This window comes from Elephantulus edwardii, unplaced genomic scaffold (genome assembly GCF_000299155.1).
Source record: "Elephantulus edwardii isolate Elephantulus edwardi_28Jun2011 unplaced genomic scaffold, EleEdw1.0 scaffold00017, whole genome shotgun sequence".
NCBI lineage: Eukaryota > Metazoa > Chordata > Mammalia > Macroscelidea > Macroscelididae > Elephantulus > Elephantulus edwardii.
Genome location: NW_006399767.1, coordinates 26,211,622 through 26,232,533, shown reverse-complemented (window position 1 = coordinate 26,232,533; position 20,912 = coordinate 26,211,622). Strand labels below are relative to the sequence as shown.

The 20,912-nt window shown below is 42.8% G+C and overlaps 1 protein-coding gene across 1 annotated transcript in view; it reads left to right on the top strand.

The window, feature by feature from the left end:
* DEF6 (differentially expressed in FDCP 6 homolog (mouse)) overlaps positions 1-16,686 on the top strand; it is a 34,551-nt gene extending 17,865 nt beyond the window's left edge. Inside the window, exons 2-11 of the mRNA XM_006882053.1 lie at positions 6,517-6,657; positions 7,348-7,533; positions 9,183-9,419; positions 9,507-9,653; positions 11,295-11,403; positions 11,517-11,815; positions 13,688-13,854; positions 13,967-14,165; positions 16,113-16,203; positions 16,393-16,686. Of these exons, the coding sequence (XP_006882115.1) occupies positions 6,517-6,657; positions 7,348-7,533; positions 9,183-9,419; positions 9,507-9,653; positions 11,295-11,403; positions 11,517-11,815; positions 13,688-13,854; positions 13,967-14,165; positions 16,113-16,203; positions 16,393-16,616 (1,800 nt within the window). The 3' untranslated portion in view covers positions 16,617-16,686. The remainder of the gene's footprint in view (positions 1-6,516; positions 6,658-7,347; positions 7,534-9,182; positions 9,420-9,506; positions 9,654-11,294; positions 11,404-11,516; positions 11,816-13,687; positions 13,855-13,966; positions 14,166-16,112; positions 16,204-16,392) is intronic.
* The last annotated feature ends 4,226 nt before the right edge of the window (positions 16,687-20,912 follow it).

The following is a 20,912-nucleotide window of genomic DNA, read 5'->3' as shown; positions in this document are numbered from 1 at the left end:
GAGAAAGATGGGTTCAATAACGTATACTGCATTGAAACAGATGAGGGAGAAAACTGTTTAAAAGGGATATGTGATTAGGAATTTTTGTCATGACAGGAGTCTAGAGTGAAGGCTACATGGTAGAGTGGACCTGGGGGAGGGTTTGTAAAACAATGAAAGAATTTTTCTTTTACTTTTCAAGAAGGGTAGTGTACTATGGGGGAGGATTGGGAGGAGAGAAAAGTGCAACAATGAATGAATGGAAATTCAAAGTCTCTGTAAATTTGTACAGAAATTAATAATAAATTTAAATTAAAAAAAAAAAGAAGTTCCATTTGACCCAGCTATTCCACCACTTGGAATTATTCACCATCACAAGAACATGGAAACAGCCCAAATGTCCTCCCCTGTCTTTGTAATGACTCTTTTCTGTCTTCATGGATGGTATCTTTGATGTCATCCAATAACTCATCTGATCATCAATCATTAGAGTCACCTTCCTCCAGCTTTGAGACCTCCAGCAACAGGATAGAAGGTGGTGCCAAGCGCCAGCTCTGAAGATCCATCTGAGCCACCGTCTATACCCTCATCTGAGACTCCATCCTGCCACACTGCCACAGGCCTCAGGTGGGGCCAGGGAAGGCTATCCTGCACCATAATATTTGTATGCCTGATTGTCTTTATGGTTTGCTGTTAGAGATATAACACCTGTCTATCAGTTCATTGTGTTGGGGAATGATTTTCATGTTGCTAATTTGAAGTTTAGGTGGGTAGTACTAATTAATAGTAGTGTTGTTATTGTTGATTGCCTTTGAGTCAAGCATGACTCATAGCGACACTATGAAGAAAAGTCCTGAAGCCCCTCTACAACTATCAACATTTATTAAAGTTCATAGAGTTTCCAGAGGCATGTTAATTAGGCAAACCTCTATTGATTTTCCACAGCTGTAAATCAAAATGGAAAGAGACCTTGGAGCTACTTTTTAGCTCAGAACTGCTAGATTCAAACTATCTGAGAGGTGCAACTTTTGGGTTAGCTGTGCAACTCACTGTGGACAACACAGCCAAATACAGCATTATGGGCTCCTCTGGGTGTGTAAGAGAAGGTCTAAATGCAGTTAGACATGATGCGGAGCAGAAACGTTGTCTCAAATTCACAATCTAACTGAGGAGAGAGGTTGGGTCAGTATTTTAACCAGGGAGATCCCTTTAGTTCCAGCTTCAGTTCTGCCATTTTCTTGTAAATTCTCTAATTGTCCTTGTATCTTTATCTAAAAAAAAAAAAACCACACCAGGGATACTAATATCTATGTGTCAGAGTCATTGTGAGGCCTAGAAATGGGATATAAAAAGGACTTCATGTAGAGGTTGGCACATAATGAAAGTGTACAATTTTGGAAAAAACAAGCCGTTACTGTTGAGTCAATACTGACTCATAATGACCCTGTAGGACACAGTAGAACTGGCCTTTAGAGTTTCTAAGACTGAAAATAACTACAGAACCAGACTGCCACCCACAGCCTTCTCCTGCAGAGAGAGTCGGGTGGGTTCAAATCACTTACCTTTAGGTGGTCAATACTTAAAACACTGCACCACCAAGACTCTTTTAAAGTAAACTATTTGCTGTGGCGTTGGAATCAACTTATAGCTGAAGTTTCATGGGGTTCCTGGACCTGTAAATCGCATATCTTTCTCCCTTGGTGTTGCTGATGCCCTGGAACCACTGGGATCACGGTCTTTGGGTAAGCAACACAACCCCTTGCAGACTCTTCTTACCACAGTTCTTAAAGTACACAATGATAACTTTTTAGTCACTTAAGACATCTGTGATAAGTGCCATAGCAGAAATACTGCAGGGCAATTTTCTTTTTTACCTAATCTCCTTATTCCAACTTCAACCACTTTCTTCCAGTAGCTTGGGGTGTTGAAGAAACCAGGGCATCCTCTCCATATTGTCATAGCCACTCACTCCATCTCACAGACTACTTTTTAAAAAATTTTATTTTATTAATTTTAATGAACATTTACAGAGATTTTGGATTTCCATTCATTCATTGTTGCACTTTTCTCCCTGCCCACCCCTCCCCTCCAGTTTGCTCTTCTCTTTGAAAAGAAAAAATTCCTTCATTGGTATGCAATCTCCCTGTCCCTCTCCCCCCGCCCCCCACAGACTACTTTTTATGAGCCTGAGCCATCTCCACCTATCTTTCTTGGAGTGTAGTGACTAGAACCATGTATGCCCTTCCTGTAGCTGACACACCTGAACGCTAAGCACATTGCTGCCTCTGCACTGAGTCTTTGATGGGAACAAGGATAAATTTCTGCCCTAAGGCAGAGTCCCTGATTGGTGCAAACTGTCAATTCTAGCACCTGCTAAAGTCAAGTTACTATTGTTTACCTGGAGCCTAGTGCACCTCACAGTAACTCTGTGAACAAGGAATCAGAACACTGCCGTATCCTGTGCCAGTCTCACCATCTTTGACATACTTGAGCCCATTGTCAATGTCAATTGAGTCAATGTGTCAATCCTTGCTGAGGGTTTCTTCTCTTATGCTAACCTTCCACCTTTCCAAGCATGCTGTTCTTCACCAAGGTCTGGCCCTTCCTGACAACATGCTTAAAGTATGTGAGTCAAAGTTTTACCATTCTTGCCTCCAAAGAGCACCCTTGTTGCACTTTCTCCAAGGCAGACCTATTTTGTTCTCCTGGCAGTCTATGGGATATTCCATACTCTTCTCCAACACCACAACTCAAAGGTACCGATTCTTCTGTCATCCTTATTCATTGTCCAACTTTCAGTCCTATCAAGACAACGGCTTGGATCAGGTGTACCTTGGACTCTAAACTTACATCAGTGCCCTTTCGTACTCTGGAGAGATACCTAAGAGTAGATTTTCCTGATGTGACTCATCTTTTGATTTCTCGATTGATAGTATCAAGGGAGGGAGCTCTGGTAGCCTAGTTGCAAGAAGCTGCGCTGCAATCCTGAAAGCATGTAGTTCGAGGCCACCAGCTACTCCTCAGGAGAAGGATGGTCAATCTGGTCCCATGCGATGTACTACGATGTACTGCCTCTGAAAACCTGCCAGAGGGTCAGTTATGGATCAGTTCTGACTCAACGGTACACAGTAACAACCACCACAGTGGCAAGAGTGTTAATTGTGAACCCAAGCAAGATGAAATCATTGCCAAGTTAAATCTTTTCTCCATCTGATGTTACCTGTTGGTTTAGCAGTGAAAATTTTTATTTTCTTGATATTGAAAGCTTTATAGTCTTTGACCTTCTACAAAAAGCTTTTAAAGTCCTCACTTTCGATGAGCAAGGTTGTTAATGAAACTTCTTATGATTCTGATGCCATGTGGTTTTTTTCCCCTTTAAAGTCTAACTTCTTGAATGATTTATTCAGATAGATATTAAATAAGCATGAAGAAAGAATACAGCCCTGACATACACCTGTCTTAATTTTAAACCGCACAGTATTCTTTGATCTGTTCGCATGATAGCTTCTTGGTTTAGGCATGAAGAGAATTAAGTCTTCTGGGACTCCCATTCTTCTCAATATAGCCATAATTTGTTGTGACCCACATTTCAAATGCCTTTGCATAGTCAATAAAACACAAGTAGATATTCTTCTGGTATTCTCTGCTTTCAGCTAGGATTCATTTGACTTCAGCAGTGATATCTCTGGTGCCATGGTGTCTCCTAAATCCAGCTTAAATTTCTGTCAGTGTTCTGTGTGTACATTTAAAAATTATCTTTAGCAAAATTTTGCTTGCATATTATATTAATTATATTGTTCAATAATTTCCATATTCTGTTGAGTCACCTTTTGAGGGGATGGAAATAAATATGGATCTCTTCCAGTCAGTTGGCTGGGTAACTGTCTTCCGAATTTCTTGGCCCAGCCTGGTGAGCACATTCTGGACTACATCTGTTTGTTGGAATGTACCAATTGTTATTCCATTAATTCCTGGGGCCTTATTTTTTTTTTTCTGATGCCTTCAGTGCAGTTTGAATATCCTTATTATTCTTGGTTCTTTTAAAAAAAATTATTGCTTTGTTTTCTTTGAAGCTGTGTCTTGGGTACATGGCCAGGAGAGCTCAGTCCTTGGAGGAGGACATTATGATTGGAAGGGTGGCGTGACAGTGCAGGAGAGGAAGACTGAATGAGATGGATTGGCACAGTAACTGGGGTAACAGGGGTAGGTATGTTGGAGTCACTGAGACTGGCTCAGGATAGGTCAAGGTTCGGAGCTATTGTACATAGGGTCACTATGAGTGGCAGGCGACCCTATGGCACATTAACAACATACATAGAATAATTTATTTACATTGTGTTTCATTCATGTACAATGTTGGGGTTTTTTCACCTCCTCTCTCCACCCACCAAACTCTGTGACCGTGTGATTTCCTCCTCTCCACCTTCAATCTCCCTGTCTCCTCCCCTTTCCTCTTTAGATATTAGTTTTTGATCATATGCTACTTCCTAAAATAGTTCTGTCTTAGCCAATTCTTTTTGGTGCAGTGACTCCATGTATTCCTTCAAAGGAATACACAATATCTTCTTTTGATGCTTTCTGGATTATTCAAGATTTGCCCATAGCCATTTTCAGTATTACAAGTTGAGGTTTGAATCTATTCTTCAGTTCTTTCAGTTTGAGAAATGCCAAGTGAGTTCTAACCTTTTTACTTTTTAACTCCACTTTTTTGCACATTTTGTTATAATACTTTGCTTTGTCTTTTCAAGCTACCTTTTGAAACCTTTTCTTACTTCATCACTTCTTCCTTTTGTTTTGTCTTTTGTAATCTCTTTTACTTCATCATTTCTTCCTTTTGTTTTGACTTTTTAATGTTTTAGTGTAATTTCCAGAGTTTCTCCTGGCCTCCATTTTGGTCTTTTCTTTTTCCTTATCTTTGTAATGACTTTTTGCTTTGATATCCTTGATCACATTCAACAGCTCATCTAGTCTTCAGTTATTAGTGTTCGATGCTTCCATTCTATTCCTGAAGTGCTTTTACATTCAGGTGGTGGACGTTCACGTGTCTTAAGGGCCAGCAAGCTAGAGTGAGGTGCCAAAGTCATGGCAGGACAGGCCTTTAAAAATGTCTTTCCTTCTTTGACCAAGTATTTGTGGGAAGGAATACAGCTGAAACTGTAACCAAAGGAGCCATATGTTTCCAGAAAAAAAAATATCTCAAGGTAAAGCGTTACAAGCAACAATAGTAGCTGTTGGATCTGGATCTAAAAGAAAGGGTGGAAAAATTCAACCAGTTAATGTAAAAGCTAGAGGCAAAGTTCTTCTCTCAGGATATGAAGGCACCAAAGTAAGTTCTAGTTGACAAGAATTATTTCTTATCTCGAAATGGTGACATTCTTGTGAACTATGTAGACTGAAATAAATCACTACTGAAATGGCTTCACATGAAGCTGCCCATGCACTGAATGTGGAATCTCTCTGTCTCTCTTTTGGAGTAAACTAACAATATTTAAACTAAAAAAAGATCAGATGGGATAGACCCAATGTCATATTTTGGTTCTTGTGGACTTAATCTTCTTCACTTTCAGCTTGCACAAGAGTAGTCGATAGTCTGTTCCTCAGCTAACTACTGGCATGGTTTGGACTGCTGATACTGAGTTTCTCCAATGATTCTTTACATAGATGTAGTCAATATGATTCCTGTATAGTCCATCAGATGAGATCCATGGGTATAGTCACCATTTGTATTTAAAAAAATTATTTGGAATGAATAAATGATTGATTGTACAAAATTTGATTATTCAATCTCCAGGCTCATTTCTGTCACTACGTCCATAATTTCCAACTACAGTCTTTCTTCCTTGTTCTTAACTTTTGCATTCCAGTCATCAGTTATATCAATGAATCTTGACTGCCTGTTCAGTCTGTTTCAGAGAGCAAAAGTTGTTAGAAATCCTAGAAAAGCAGGCATGGTGATCTATTTCTGAAAAAGAAGCCGTTGAAAACCCTTTTATGAAAAAAAGAAAACCCTTTTAGAGCACTTGGCAAGTCGTTTTCTGCCTTTATTCGGTGTGAATAGTCAAGCATCCTGGCAAGCACTGGACAGAACAAGATTTGATTTCAAGTTCTTACTCATTCTAGATCCTTAGGCAAAACACTGAACTTCTTAAGCCTCGGTCTTTTGTCTCTGGAAAGTGGACACTGTTCTTTAATGCATTAGTCAAGAACTTGACTGCCTGAGTTTGAATCCCAGGTTTGCCAGCTCTATGATGTTAGCTGAGTTACTAAACATCTTAGGCCTTAAGGGTTTTTTTTTTCCATCTGGAACATGGGGCCATAATTAGTTATGAGGATTAAGTTAATTCTATGTAAAGTATTTATTTAGTACAGTGCTTAGGAACATAGTGAAACTATAAATTTTAGTTATTATCAAACAATGTGTGTAGAGACTTTAGTCAGGATGTGGGGGAGGAGGGATGACAAGCTTGGGGTTAAGAAATGGTTCTTTGGCCTGGTTTTTGTTAAGATTCAGGAAAGCAAATCGCCACTCTGCCTCAGGTGCTGTCCCATAACCTCTACACGGTCCTGCACATTCCCCACGACCCTGTGGCCCTGGAGGAGCACTTCCGAGATGATGACGATGGTCCTGTGTCCAGCCAGGGCTATATGCCCTACCTCAACAAATACATCCTAGACAAGGTAAGGTCCAGCTGTGGCAGGAGGTGGGGGCCAGAGAAGGTCAGAAGGGACAGCGTCTATGTTTTCCCACTTCCCCCAAATAGATTTCCACTTCAACTCCTCCCCTCCCCTCTAATAAGCCTTCTCCCTTCCTGCTCCCCTATATCTATCCTTCACATCTCAGTCACCTGCCTCTTTGCACCTGGCTTGGCCCCCTCAACTCACTTCAATCTCCTTCATCTGCATTCTAGCCTTCACCCTTCCCACAACCTTCCACTCTATCCCTGCCAAGGCCCACCTCCAGTTTCCAGCTGTTACCTTCACAAAGGACTCCCCAGCGCCCTACCCCCACCCCAGCACCCTACCCCCACCCCAGCCTCATCTTCTCTGCTCCTCCCAGTTGTTACTGTCACAGATTCCTCTGTCCGCTTACTTCCTCCTGGGCTTCCCCTCCCTTTTCTCCTGGGTTGAGGGAGTTAGAGTTTCTCTGTTGTCAGGGCACAGGAGGGAGGGGGAGGCTAGAACCAGCTAGTGGCTTGGTAATCAGCTAAGGGATTTCTGCATTTAGAACCCTGATTTGGCAGAGTGAAGAGCAGGCAATTAAACCAAAATAGTCCCAAAGAACCAGGCAGGAATCCAGTGTGGTGAGGGAGCAGGGATGTGGTGGCCAGCTTGACTGTCATCTTGGCTGACTTGCCGGCCTGGTGGCAGGTGGAGGAGGGAGCTTTCGTTAAAGAGCACTTTCATGAGCTCTGCTGGACCCTGACGGCCAAGAAGAACTATCGGTTGGATAGCAACGGGAACAGCTTGCTCTCCAATCAAGATGCCTTCCGCCTCTGGTGTCTCTTCAACTTCCTGTCTGAGGACAAGTACCCTCCGATCATGGTTCCTGATGAGGTGAGGGTAACAGTAACTAGAGAGACTGTGTCACTCGTCACTTGGCGCTAGGCTTCAGCAAAACCATGAAGGAGGCGATAGCTGCTTTCTTTTTTTTTTTCTTTCTATAACTGCTTTCTGTACTTTCTCATGGCCAGCTGTTCCCAGGATACATGTAACCATCCACGTCAGAGCACATGTGCCTTCTTCCAGGATAACCAAAATCACACTTCTGTTGTGAGCTGCCAATTGTTTTTGCCCAATGGCAAATGACTGTTCCATTGGGTATTATAAAATGAGAACATTTGGCATCAAATGGTGGGGTTTGGGGCACAGTAGCAATATAAGAAGGGAGTTTTAATGAGAGAAAGGGAGACCTGGTAGGCCCATCCTTCCAATGACTCCAGGAGAGCAACCCAGGTTCCAGATCTTTCCCTTCCTGTTTGCTGCAACATAGGGGAGAGCCAGGGCAGACTCAGTTCAGGGGCCCAGGAGGGCAAGTATTTGTTTCCACTAGGGCAGCATAGGAGAAAAGGCCTAAAATCCATTCCTGACCTTATCAACACATGTGTGAAACCGGAGTTAAGTGTACCCTTTTCCCCCATCCACCAGTTCCCTTCTCTTCTGCTTGTTCTGCCTTCTCCTGACTTGTCAGTCCTCTTTATAGCTACAGAGGTACCAGGGTGAATGTAAGTCTTTACAGCAAGGAATACCAGAGCGGAGGCCTCTGAGTTTACAAGGAGTCTAGCAAATCTGACTGTGTTCAAATTTGTGCCCTTGATTCTGTTCGTGGTGAGTGGGAGGGGAGGCACCAGATCTCTTAACTGGTGATCCCACCGTTACTCCACCCCTAGCTAAGACCTAAGAGACCCCAGCATGAAAGTTCTGGAAAGAGGGTATAAGAGCTGCTGGGGTAGAAAAACAACATGTGTCCATCTTCAGACACCTGTCTGGCTGTCCTCATCAGACCCGTCAGTCTCTCAGAGGCAGTCTCTCAGAGGTCAGAAGGCTGCTTGCTTGCTGTGATCAACATGCAATGTGAAAGAACTATAGCAGGATGTACCCCAACCACCACTTCCTGTTCCTCTGAAACACATTTCCTGTCTCTGCCCGCTTACCTCTGCCTCTAGTCTCCTTGCCCACCACCACCTCCACCACCAAGAGAAGGGTCTCCAGGGTTAAAGATTAGGATTGAGAAATGGGACCTGAATGGGGCCCAGGGGATCTGAACCTGAGTTTTGGCTGCCATCAACTCACTGGTGTTACTTAGAGCAAGTTACCTCTCACTTTGAGCCTTGGTTCTGTTATCTGTGAAGTGAAAAGTGAGGGTATTGGATGAGACGGTCTTTCCAGTCTGAGATTTTTTTTGATTCATTATCTCTGCCTCTCTCTCCCCCAAGTCCTCAGCTCCTGCCATGAACCCTGGTCTTAATTTAAGGCTTCAAGGTATGGATTAGAAGTTGGGGATTTGAAAGAGAATGTCCAAGTTAGGGTTGGAACTCCCGAATCCCCTCTTAGATGTCTACTCGTTTCCACCAGCATCTTGTCCACCGGCCCCCAAACCTAGGCCTTGATCTCATTTGTCCTGGGAGCTGGGTAGGCACATCCCTCCTGTTGGTTCTGGCAGCACTGCCTGCTGTGACCACCTGAAGTTTCCTCCCCCCCTCCAGGTGGAATACCTGCTCAAGAAGGTGCTCAGCAGCATGAGCTTGGAGGTGGGCTTAGGTGAACTGGAGGAGCTGCTGGCCCAGGAAGCCCAGGCAGCCCAGACCACCGGGGGGCTCACCGTCTGGCAGTTCCTGGAGCTCTTCAACTCAGCTCGTTGCCTACGGGGCGTGGGGCGGGACACCCTCAGCATGGCCATCCATGAGGTCTACCAGGAGCTCATCCAGGATGTCTTGAAGCAGGTCAGACCACGCTGAGAATCAGGGAAGGATCCTATGGATGGGGAAATGTGGGCTTGTGCAGCCGCTGACTTTGCTTTGCTTTGGCAGGGTTACCTGTGGAAGCGAGGGCACCTGAGGAGGAACTGGGCAGAACGCTGGTTCCAGCTGCAGCCCAGCTGCCTCTGCTACTTTGGAAGTGAAGAGTGCAAGGAGAAAAAGAGCACAATTTTGCTAGACCAGCACTGCTGTGTAGAGGTGAGGGGGACAAGTGGCAAGGTGGCAGACATCCCAGGGCCCAGTGGGTCTCTAGGATGGTGTGAAGAAAAGTGGCCAAGGGGGAGGGCTGATGGAGAAAAGCCACAGTGACATAAATTTTTACTTGGATGCGTATAAACCAAATACTTGTGGGTGCCTCAAAGTCCTTCTCACCCATGTCAGCACTTCTTAAAAAAACTAAAACCGCCAAGTACAGGTTAATGTTGTGGATTTTGCTACACATTTTAGAGTAGGTGACTTAAGTCACAAAGCCCATATCAATATTTTCTTGAAATCGTCCTTAAAGGCCTTTTTCCTTTCCTCAAATTCCATTCCTTTTGACAACTTCACATCTCCCTGTTATGTCTCTGCATCTCCCTCATCCCTTCTCTTTTCCTCCCTTTGTTCTGTCCATTTGTGTCACAGAAGGAAACAGGTGTCAGTGTGGAAAAGCACACATCTAGGCAGAAATTCCAGCTCCTCCACTAACAGCCAATGTAACTTGGGCAAGATCCTGGATCTCTTAGTGAGTCTGTTACTTTCTCAGTGGATCTAATAATGCCTGCCTGGGAAGTTTATTGGACAGGGGTGTGTGTGTGTGTGGGGGGGGGGTTGCGGAGAAAAAAAATCCCATAACAAGTACTAATACAGATTCTAGAACATAAGCTTAATACATGGTAGTTCTGTTGGTGCAAATGATTACATGCTCAGCTGCAATCTGAAAGATGAGTACTTTGAACTCTCCCAGCAGTGCTACGGGGAAAAGATGTGATAAACTTCTGCATAGAAGATAGTAAAAAACCCCTTCCTCTGGGGCCATTTTACTCTTTCACATAGGGAGCCTATGTGAATTGAAATAGTCTTATTCAATAGCACTCAACACCATTATTTTCCACTGGTATATAAGCTTATGAAGGTAGAAATTTGGTCTGTTGGAGAGGCTTCCATACTCCAAAAGCTTGGAACAACGTGTAGCATTCAGTAGCAGACACCCTCAAAATATCTTTAACACGAATGAATAGACGACTTCCTCAACTGTCATGGCTATGTGACAATTTATGTTCTTGAGAAGTGAGGACCCTGTCAACTGGAGGATGCTTTCACTGAAGTGCTTAAACATGCTCTAAACACTACTCAAGTTGGATTACCTAGCAAACAAGGTAAGCATCGAAGTACTGGTGCTTAATTACTAATCTGTTGGGAATAATCAAACTAGCAAATAAACACAAACAAGTCTGTGTTTACCTTGTTTATTGGGTATTCTCCCCACCTGATACCCACTCAGGGATTATAAATTGGAAAAAAGGCTGCAAGAAAGTGCTAGGAGGCTGGAACAGACACAGAGGCCACCCATACCTAGAAGCTGAATCTCTGAAAACATGTGAAATTGTTCAGGTAGATTAGTAAATAAACACACACAAGGCTGTGTTACTTGCATATTGGTTAAGCCAACAATGATACGAATCAAGTGGTTATTAAATGCTACATCCTGTAGAGAGATACTTAACTAAATGTGCACAGGTTCTAGGCAGAATGGGACAGGTGCTTGGGGAAAACAGTCAGCCAGAGGGATAGGGCTTGAGCTGAACAGTCCTAGGGGTAGGTGGACTCTACTAAAGTCAACTCGGCTGTCCCTCCCAGGTCCTGCCAGACCGCGATGGGAAGCGCTGCATGTTTTGTGTGAAGACGGCCTCCCGCACCTACGAGATGAGCGCTTCGGACACGCGTCAACGCCAAGAGTGGACAGCTGGTGAGTGCGAGTTGCGAGCTGCCAACTACTGGGCCTCACCTCTGAAAAGCCCCGAGAGAGGCTGGACCCAAATTCTTTCTTGGTGATGACCCTCTTCTCGATTTCTCTTGCAGCCATCCAGACGGCTATCCGACTGCAGGCCGAGGGGAAGACATCGCTGCACAAGGACTTGAAGCAGAAACGGCGAGAAAAGAGGGAGCAGCGCGAGCGGCGCCGAGCAGCCAAGGAGGAGGAGCTGCTGCGATTGCAGCAGCTCCAGGAGGAAAAGGAGCGGAAGCTGCAGGAACTGGAGCTGCTGCAGGAGGCGCAGCGGCAAGCGGAGCGCTTGCTGCTGGCAGAAGAGGAGCGGCGCCGCAGCCAGCATCGGGAGCTGCAGCAAGCGCTCGAGGGGCAGCTGCGCGAAGCGGAGCAGGTGGGACCAGCAACGGGGGTGGAGCCCGTGGGCTGGTGATGGGCGTGGCCTGAGGGCTCAAGCCCATGAGGGGCGGGGTCGTGGGGCGGGGCCTGTGTGTGGAGAGGTGTGTCTGCAGGTGAGACCTTGGTTTTAAAAGATGAATGCTATGGGCTGAATGTGTGTGCTGGAGAAGCTGAGGGAAGCCGAGGAACCAGGCTGACAAATGCTTGAGGTCAGGGCCTGAAGTGACATTACTAATTTGTATAGTATGTACCCAGTTCTGAGACCCTGCCTCAGGGGTTTGGGCACAAGGAGACCCAAAAGACCACTTAGGGATTGTTTTGGACCAAGGCTAAACCGGATTGGACTAGATTTGAGTTAAATTTACAGTGAAACCAATTTGGAGAATGCAGGTTGCAAAGGTGACCTGGGAATTTAGGTTTACATTTTACCCGATTTGGATCTGGAGTTAGGGATATATGTAGCTACAATCCAGGCTCTGCCTCTTAGGAGCCTTGTGGGTAATCTATCTAATAGTATCTAACCAATAGTACTTTGTTCATAACAACCCAAATCACATCCACTGCCATCAAGGCTATTCCAACTCAAAGTGACCTCATAGGACAGAGTAATACTGCCCATAGTTTCTAAGACTATACATCAATAAGGAAGCAGGCTGCCTAATCTTCCTTTCAAAGAACAGCTGATTTGTCCAAACCGCTGACCTTTTAGCTAGCAGCCAAATTCTTAACCTCTGCCACAGGGCTGCTTCATAGTTACTGTTGGTAGGTGCCATCGCATTTACTCCATTTCATAGCAACCCTGTGTACAAAAAGATTGAAACTTCACCAGATTTTGTACCATCCTCACTGTGCTTAACTGTTACAATACTATGTCAATTTACCTCACTGTGGGTGTTCTTCTCATTCACTGAGTCTTTCCCTTTCCAAGTATTTCCTTTTCCAAGAACTAGCATCTCCTAACAATGGCAGGATTGGCTATCCACTTCTGAAATAACGGGCAATTAGGAAAAATCCTTTTTTAAAAAATAAATTTTTTTAATTGTCATTTTAACAAAAGTTTATAGAAAATTTAGATCTCCATTCATTCATTGTTTCACATTTTACCCCCTCTCCCAACTCATCACCATCCAATTGAGTCAACTCATGGTAACCCTCCATTGTGTTTCTGAAATGATATAAATCTTTCTAGCGTGACTGATGGATTCTAACTACTGATTTTTTGGTTAGCAGCCCAACACAGATCACACTAAGTCACCAGAGCTCCTTCTCGTGGAGGTATATATACCCCAAAAAACCAAACTCATTGCCTTGAGTCAATTCTGGCTCATGGTGATCCCTGGACCCTCTGTTGTGTTTCCTAGGCTGTAAATCTTTTCAGGAGGAGACTGTTCTGTCCATTGTTTTCCTCACTGAGCAGTTGGTGGACTCTAGCTGCCAACTTTTTGCTTAACAGGTCATCATGTTATAGACACCATGCCAGTGGGATTTGGAATTAAATGAGGAAACATCTATAAGATGTTCAGTACCTTTTAGTTGTTATGTTGTTCCTGTAATTGTCGCTTTCAACTCAGCTTGCCCCAGTATACAACAGAATGAAGGAGTGCACAGTCCTGCACAATCCCCACAATTAGTTGTTATAATAATAATAATAATTATTATTATTATTATTATTAAGTACTTGGAGTGGAATGATGTGAGCTCTTTTCTTCACATAGCATTTGTTCACTGACCATTTCTGATCCAGCTAAGCCATCAGGAAAGGTCAGATAGGGAAAAACAACTTGGAGAGACATCACCACCTCAGATAGTCTGGCTGAGTTCTGCCCAACCCCATTCTCCCTGTGACCTGCCTCTGTATCTTGTACAGGCCCGGGCCTCCATGCAGGCTGAGATGGAGCTGAAAAAGGAGGAGGCTGCCCGGCAACGGCAGCGCATTGAGGAGCTGGAAGAAATGCAGCAGAGGCTGCAAGAGGCCCTACAACTGGAGGTGAAAGCTCGGCAGGATGAGGAGGCAGTGCGTCTTGCTCAGACCAGGTAAGCCTGAGGAGTTTCTTCTGGTTTCCTCAACCCTCTTTCATCCTCCTTCTTGCTGAGCAACTGCGAGGTGCCTTAGCGATGGAAAATGATTTGAGTGCATGCCTGACAGACTGCTGGAGGAGGAGGAAGAGAAACTGAAGCAGCTGCTGCAGCTGAAGGAGGAGCAGGAACGCTACATAGAACGGGCGCAGCAAGAGAAGCAAGAGTTACAACAGGAGATGGCGCAGCAGAGCCGGTCCCTGCAGCAAGCCCAGCTGCAGCTAGAAGAGGTGCGACAGAACCGGCAGAGGGCAGATGAGGATGTGGAGGTGAGACCTGGCATGGGACAAGGGGCTGGTGGAGTAAGGGATTTAACTCAGTAACTTGAGATTGGCTGCCTTGGTTACTACCATCTGACGGTGTGACCTTGGTCTAGTGGCCTAACCTTTCTGAAGTGGATTGAGTTCCCCACTGCTAATTGAAAGATTGATCTACTCTGCACTGAAGGGTTTTGGGGGTTGCTGTAACTGCAATCAACTGAAGAGTGACTAACAAACAATAGCATGTTGTGAATATTAGACCAGATATTTAATATATCACATGAGATAGCAATATTTGCTATTTGTTACCATTATTAGTTGGTACTATTTGTTACCATTATTATTATTAATTAATGTATCATTTTCTTCCTACTTTTCTAAGCCCATACTTTGCTATCTTTGTAGAGTTGTCCTAGCATATCCATGAAGGATTTGGTCCAGGACTTCCAAGGACATGAAAATCCATGCATACTCAAGTCCCTTGTATAAAATGACCTAGTATTTACATGCAATCTACACATTTGTACCTTAAGTCACCTCTAAATTATTTGTAATGTTGAATGGAGCCTGTATCTCCAAGAAGTGTTGTTAATTTTTAAAATATTTTATTTCTATTGATATTCTTTTATTATTTGCTTTGTTTATTTACATAATCATTGTAAAAATGCAAACACAAAAATATGTAATATGTAGAAAAGTTTTCCCCTGGCCCCTCCCTCAACCACTGCTAATGACTTGTGTCTTAGTTCTCTAGTACTGCTTTAACAGAAATAACACAAGCAATGTCTTTAACAAACAGAAATGTATTTCTCTCATAGTTTATGGGGCTCTAGGAGAAGGCTTTCTCTTTGTGGTGGCTCTGGGAGACAGTCTTTGTGTCCCTTGGAGATCTCTTAGGTGTCAATCTTCCCCTGGGTCTAGGAGGTTCTCAGCACAGGGACCTGAACTCAATTGATATGCTCTGCTCTCAGCTCTGTTTTGTCATGCTGATGTCTCTCCTCTTCTGTTTATTTCTCTCTCTCATATTTTTAATATAAAAGGTAATAGAGTTCAAATCCACCAGATGCTTTGCTGGAGAAGGAGGTTCAATCTCCTCCAGTACCAGTCAGATCTGATTTGACTTTACACACACAAAGATAATAAAATAAAGAACAACAAAAAAAGGTAATAGAGGCCACACTTGTGGGAAACTTTCCTTACATGGATCAGGACTGTGGCCTGAGTAAGGGTGTTGTACCCTAACCTAATCCTCTTATAACTGATTGGATGATCACATTAGATCACCTATGGAGAATGTTGCATCATTACATAACTGTCATCATTGAGAATTATGTCCCAGCCCAATTGATGTGTATTTTTGGGGGATCCTAACTGTGCAGAGTGCACGCTGGAGCAGAGATCTTTCATTAGGTCCTGGAAGACTTACATAGGGTAGTGGTTTAGAGCTCAAGGCATTAGTCTGGGCAAGTAACTTAACCTCTTTTGCATTTATTGTTAACTTCTATTCTTGGAGTTAGACAAAATAATATATATATGCTTAACACAGACTAACAGTTCAATCCATGGAAACTATTGTTATTGATTCTTTAGAGATCCATTGTTGCTGCTGCTGTTATTGTGTATCATTGAGTCAGCACTGACTCATAGCTGTCCCTCTGGCGGATTTTCAGAGGCAGTTTAATCTCACAGGAGGAGATTGCCCATCTTTCTCCCACAGAGCAGCTGATGTATTTGAACCATGTGCTTTGGGGTTTGCAGTGCAGTTTCTTTCCACTACGTCACCAGCGCTCCCTATAGAGGTCCACAAGTTTTCTAAAATTGTATGCAAACTCTTCATGTACTAAACTCTATATGAACATACAGTCTGTCAGGTTTTAAGGGGCCTGTGAACTTGAAAGGGTCAAGACATCCTGGAGTGTGGTTCTGACTCATTCCCCATTGGTCCTGCCCTCACAGGCTGCCCAGCAGAAGTTGCGCCAGGCTAGCACCAATGTGAAACATTGGAACGTCCAGATGAACCGTCTCATGCATCCAATTGAGCCTGGAGGTGAGAAGGGATAGAACTCAGAGCTTCTCCCTTGGAGGGTGGAGGATAAAAGAAGGGAGAAAGAGATGCCTCCAGATCTCTAGGGCCTGCAGAGATAGAAGGTCAGGAAGTTCTATGCAGCTTGCCAGGTCCCTCAATCTCCTACACTCACCTATCTTTTTACTCATATATGTCTCCTCTCTGTGCTAGACAAGCGTCCCACCACCAGCAGCTCCTTCACTGGCTTCCAGCCCTCCCTGCTTGCCCGACGAGACTCCTCCCTAAGGCGCCTCAACCGCTGGGGATCCCAGGGAACTAAGACCGTCACATCTAACAGCAGTGACCAACAGAAGTCTCTCAATGGCGGAGAGGAAGCTCCCACCTCAACTGTCACCCCTCAGGAAGAGAAACTGGACACACCTCCAGAAAATTAGCCTCTGCTAGCCCTCTCATGCCCACTAGGACCTAGCCACAGCTGGCCTGTGGGTGACACTGGTCCCTGCTGGTGACAGGGACCCAGGCGCTTTAACCATGAAATAGTCCTGGATGGACCTCTGTTCATGTTCATCTTACACACCAGCCTCATACCCTAGACTATGGGAGATGACTGTAATATTGATCCTTGAGATCTTAGCCATGTGCCTTAGCCCCAAGGGCCCAAGTAACCTGGTCTGGAAAAGAGAGTAAAAGAAATGAGGAGGAACTATCTGTCCCCAGGTTGCCGCCACATTACTGAGGCATATTTCTAAATAAAAATTGCGCGTGGAGTGAACTATTGGTTCAGGTATGCTCTTTATCTTTTTTGCTGTCCCTTACCTCCTTCAGGACCTGTAAGGCTCCAGTACAAGCAGCTGGCAGATGGGCAGTCTCACTCTATCCATAAGTAATATTCAACTATGAAAACACAAATTAACTAGGAAATGACAAAAGTAATTCATAAATTCATTAAGAGATTTCTTTCTAAGATTTCTATTTAATATTTGTAAGAAGTAATATTCAAAGTGTTTTTGTTAATTGGGTGTTTATAATACCTGTAATAACCACTCAAGTAAAATTTTTTTTTCTTATTTAGAGTATTGGTGTTACATGGAATTGAAGTTCTTTAAAAAAAACTTTAACTTATATATACCTAATTTGGCTGCAGAGGTGTGTTATGGTAATGAATAAAAGATGTGCAAGAATAAACCTGCTACATTAAAATGGATATACAAGTTCAAGGAGAAAAATAGTGTCTTAATTATCTAGTGCTGCTAGATAATTATCGAGTGCTGCTGTAACAAACAAATATGACAAGTGTATGGTCTTAACAAACAGAAATTTAATTTCTCACTGTTAGGCTCTAAATTCAGGATGCTGGTTCTGTGGGAAGGCTTTCTCTCTGTGTACTCCAGAGGAAAAGCCTTGTCTTTTTCCCAGCCTACATTTCTCTACTGATCTTCGTAAGGCACAAATTTGCCTACATTTCTGCTTGCTTGCTTTATCTGCTCTTTCATATCTCAAAAGATATTTACTTAAAATACAGTCTACACTAGTATTACCTCTTGAATGTAACAAAGAAAACTCATTCTCAAATGAAATTGTCATCACAGGTAGAGGGCTTAGAGTTTACAAGACATATTTTTGGAAGATACAATTTAATTCATAGCAAAGGGACATTGTATAATTCATGATTATGAAAAAAGAACTTATTCATGCATTTTTTAAAAAATAATGATGGTGAGTATCAAATCATATTCAGTCTTATTGAATAAGTTTAAAAGCGTAATTAGTAATTTTATTTTGAAAAGTCAGTATTTCAAAAATACTAGAAATTCCTTCTACTACAGCTATTACACTATAAACTAATGATGAAATTTTTTAAAAAAATTGTTGTTTAGGTGAAAGTTTACATAGCAAATTAGTTTTCCATTCAACAATTATGCGTGTTTTGGATTACCAGAAAGAAAAAAAGGCAAAATCTATTGTATGAACAAAGCAAGGGAACATCACTACATAGTTTAAAATTAAGAAAAGTATGCATCTATGTGAAATAGCTCAGTCACAAAAGGACAAATACTGTATAGTGCCACTGTTGTAAAGTGGAACTGACATTGGAGTTGGGGAGAAAACTAAGAGGGGATAAATATTGTATACTGCATTAAAACAGATGAGGGAGAGAACTATTTAGGAGGAATATATGATTAGGTATTATTGTTATAACAAGAGTCCAGAATGAAAGCTGCATAGTGGAGTGGACTGAGGAGGGATTGTATAATAATATATATATTTTAAATTTTTTACTTTTCAAAGAGAAAAGCAAACTGGTGGGGGGAATGGGCAGTGAGGAAAGTGTGCAACAACGAATGAGCAGAAATCCAAAGTCTCTGTAAACTTTCATTAAAAAAAAAAGTATGCATCAGGATTGTATCCTGTCTTCATACCTATTCAATCTGTAGGCCTAGCAAATTATTCAAGAAGCTGGATTCTGGGAAGAAGAATGTGGGATCAGGGTTGGAGGTAGACTCATCAATAACCTATGTTATGCAGATGACACAACTTTTCTTGCTGAAAGTGAGGAGGACTAGAAATACTTGCTGCAGAATCTCAAAGAATACAGCCTTCAATATAGATTGCATCTCAACATTAAGAAAACAAAAAACTCTCATCACTGGATTGACAGGCAACATGATAGATGGAGAAAAGATTGAAACTGTAAACCACTTCATCTTTCTTGGATCCACAATCAACACCCTTGGTATCAGGAGATCAGGAGACCTATTGCACTGGGAAAGTCAGCCGTCAACGACCTCTCCAAATTATTGAGGAACAGTGATGCCAGTTTGAGGATGAAAATATGTCTGATTCAGATCCTAGTCACTTGCAATTCATCAGAGAGCTGGACAATGAAGTATGATTGAAGAAAAATCAATGCTTTGGAGTTGTGTGGCGTTGAAGAATATCCCATAGATTGCTAAAAGAACAAACAGTTATGTCTTGGAGAAGGTACACCCAGAGTACACCTCGGAGGCAAAGATGATAGAGCTCCATTTCACATACTTTGGGTATGTTGCTAGGAGTGGCTATTCCTTGGAGAGGGCCATAATGCTTGGTATGGTGGAAGGTGGTCAAAAGAGGGGAGGAAGACCTTCATCCAGAAGAATTAACCCAATGATTGCAGCAATAGGCTCAAGTATGTGAGAAATGTTGAGGATAGCACAGGATAGGACAGAGTTCAGAACTGTTGTTCCTAGGATTCCAGTGAGTCTTACTCAACTTGGTGGCATACAACAACTGATAGTCCATGGTCTATTCAATATTCTTCACCAATACCACAATTTAAAGGCATTAACTCTACTTCAATTTTCTTTATTCATTGGCCTACTTACACAACCATATGAAGCAATTGGTAAATACTCTATCATTGATCACGTGTACCTTAGTCTTCAAAATGTCATCCTTTCTCTGTAGCACTTTAAAGAGGTCTGCAAAAACAGCAGAAAATGGGACATGGGGGCACAGGGCTGTAAGCCTCTCTCTGAAAGAGGCAAAGGGAGTGAAAAATAGCACAGCCCCTTCCCACCCCAGAGCAAACACAAATAAAGAGCCCATAGCCCAGCTCCATGGTGTCTCTAGAACCACACTAACAGCACAAGGTTTGTTTATTCATTGCTGACTCACAGGTTTTACTCACAATTGTGGTATCAAGAGTGGAGTTTATTAGAGAAAAAGGTTGGGGAAAGGGAGAAGCAAAGAATATCTCACAATACAAGTCCAGGTTTAGTCCAAGCCAGATTAACAGCAAAATGTAATTCCTTAATTAGTAAAAGTCCAAATCATCCAGCAAGGTTTGCCTCAGAGAAGTTATAAGTTAGATTCTCCTTTAATTATCTGGCAAGCACAGAAAACCCTTTTACTGTGGCCTTTATCTCAGGTCTCCTCTGGTTAAACTTTGCCACAATTTCTCCACAATAATACCACAGACTCTCTACCATGGTTTCACCACCAGCATTTTGCTTCTGTCTCCCTCAAGTCTTGCTGCCTAGTGTGGAAAGCACTCTCTTATCCTAGTCCCACAGCTGTTGGTGAATTTCAAGACCATGTGTCTGTAGTTAATGAAGGTAGCTGGAGACCAGATGGGGCTAAGGTAATGGCTAAAAAAAGCCAACTTTAGGTTAACATTACAGGGTTCTTGGTAGCAAATTTGTCCATTGCACTACATTCTTTGATTTGATCCACAAATTGCAGTCAAGGGTGTTGACTGTGGATTCCAGTGAAACAAAATCCTGAAAAATTTCAATCTTTTCTCCCTTTGTCATGATGCTATATATTGCTCCATTTGTGAAGATTATTGAGTTGTTCTGGTTTTTGTTTCTTTGTTTGGTTGTTTTTTTCTGGATTTGGTTTGGTGGTGTGTTTTTTTCCCCTGGATGATGATGATGATTAATTATTTTAATGAAAATTTACAGATACTTTGGATTTCCATTCATTCATTGTTGCACTTTTCTCCCTGCCTACCTCTCCACCCCCCCACCCCCCAGTTCACTCTTCTCGTTGAAAGTAAAAGAAAATGTCTTTCATTGTTTTACAATCCCTCCCCCCAAGTCCACTCCACTATGCAGCCTTTGTTCTGGACTCCAGTCATGACAATAATACCTAATCACATATTCCTTTTAAACAGTTTTCTCCCTCATCTGATTCAATGAAGTATACATTATTCATCCCATTTTTCTCAGTCTCTCCCCAACCCTGAT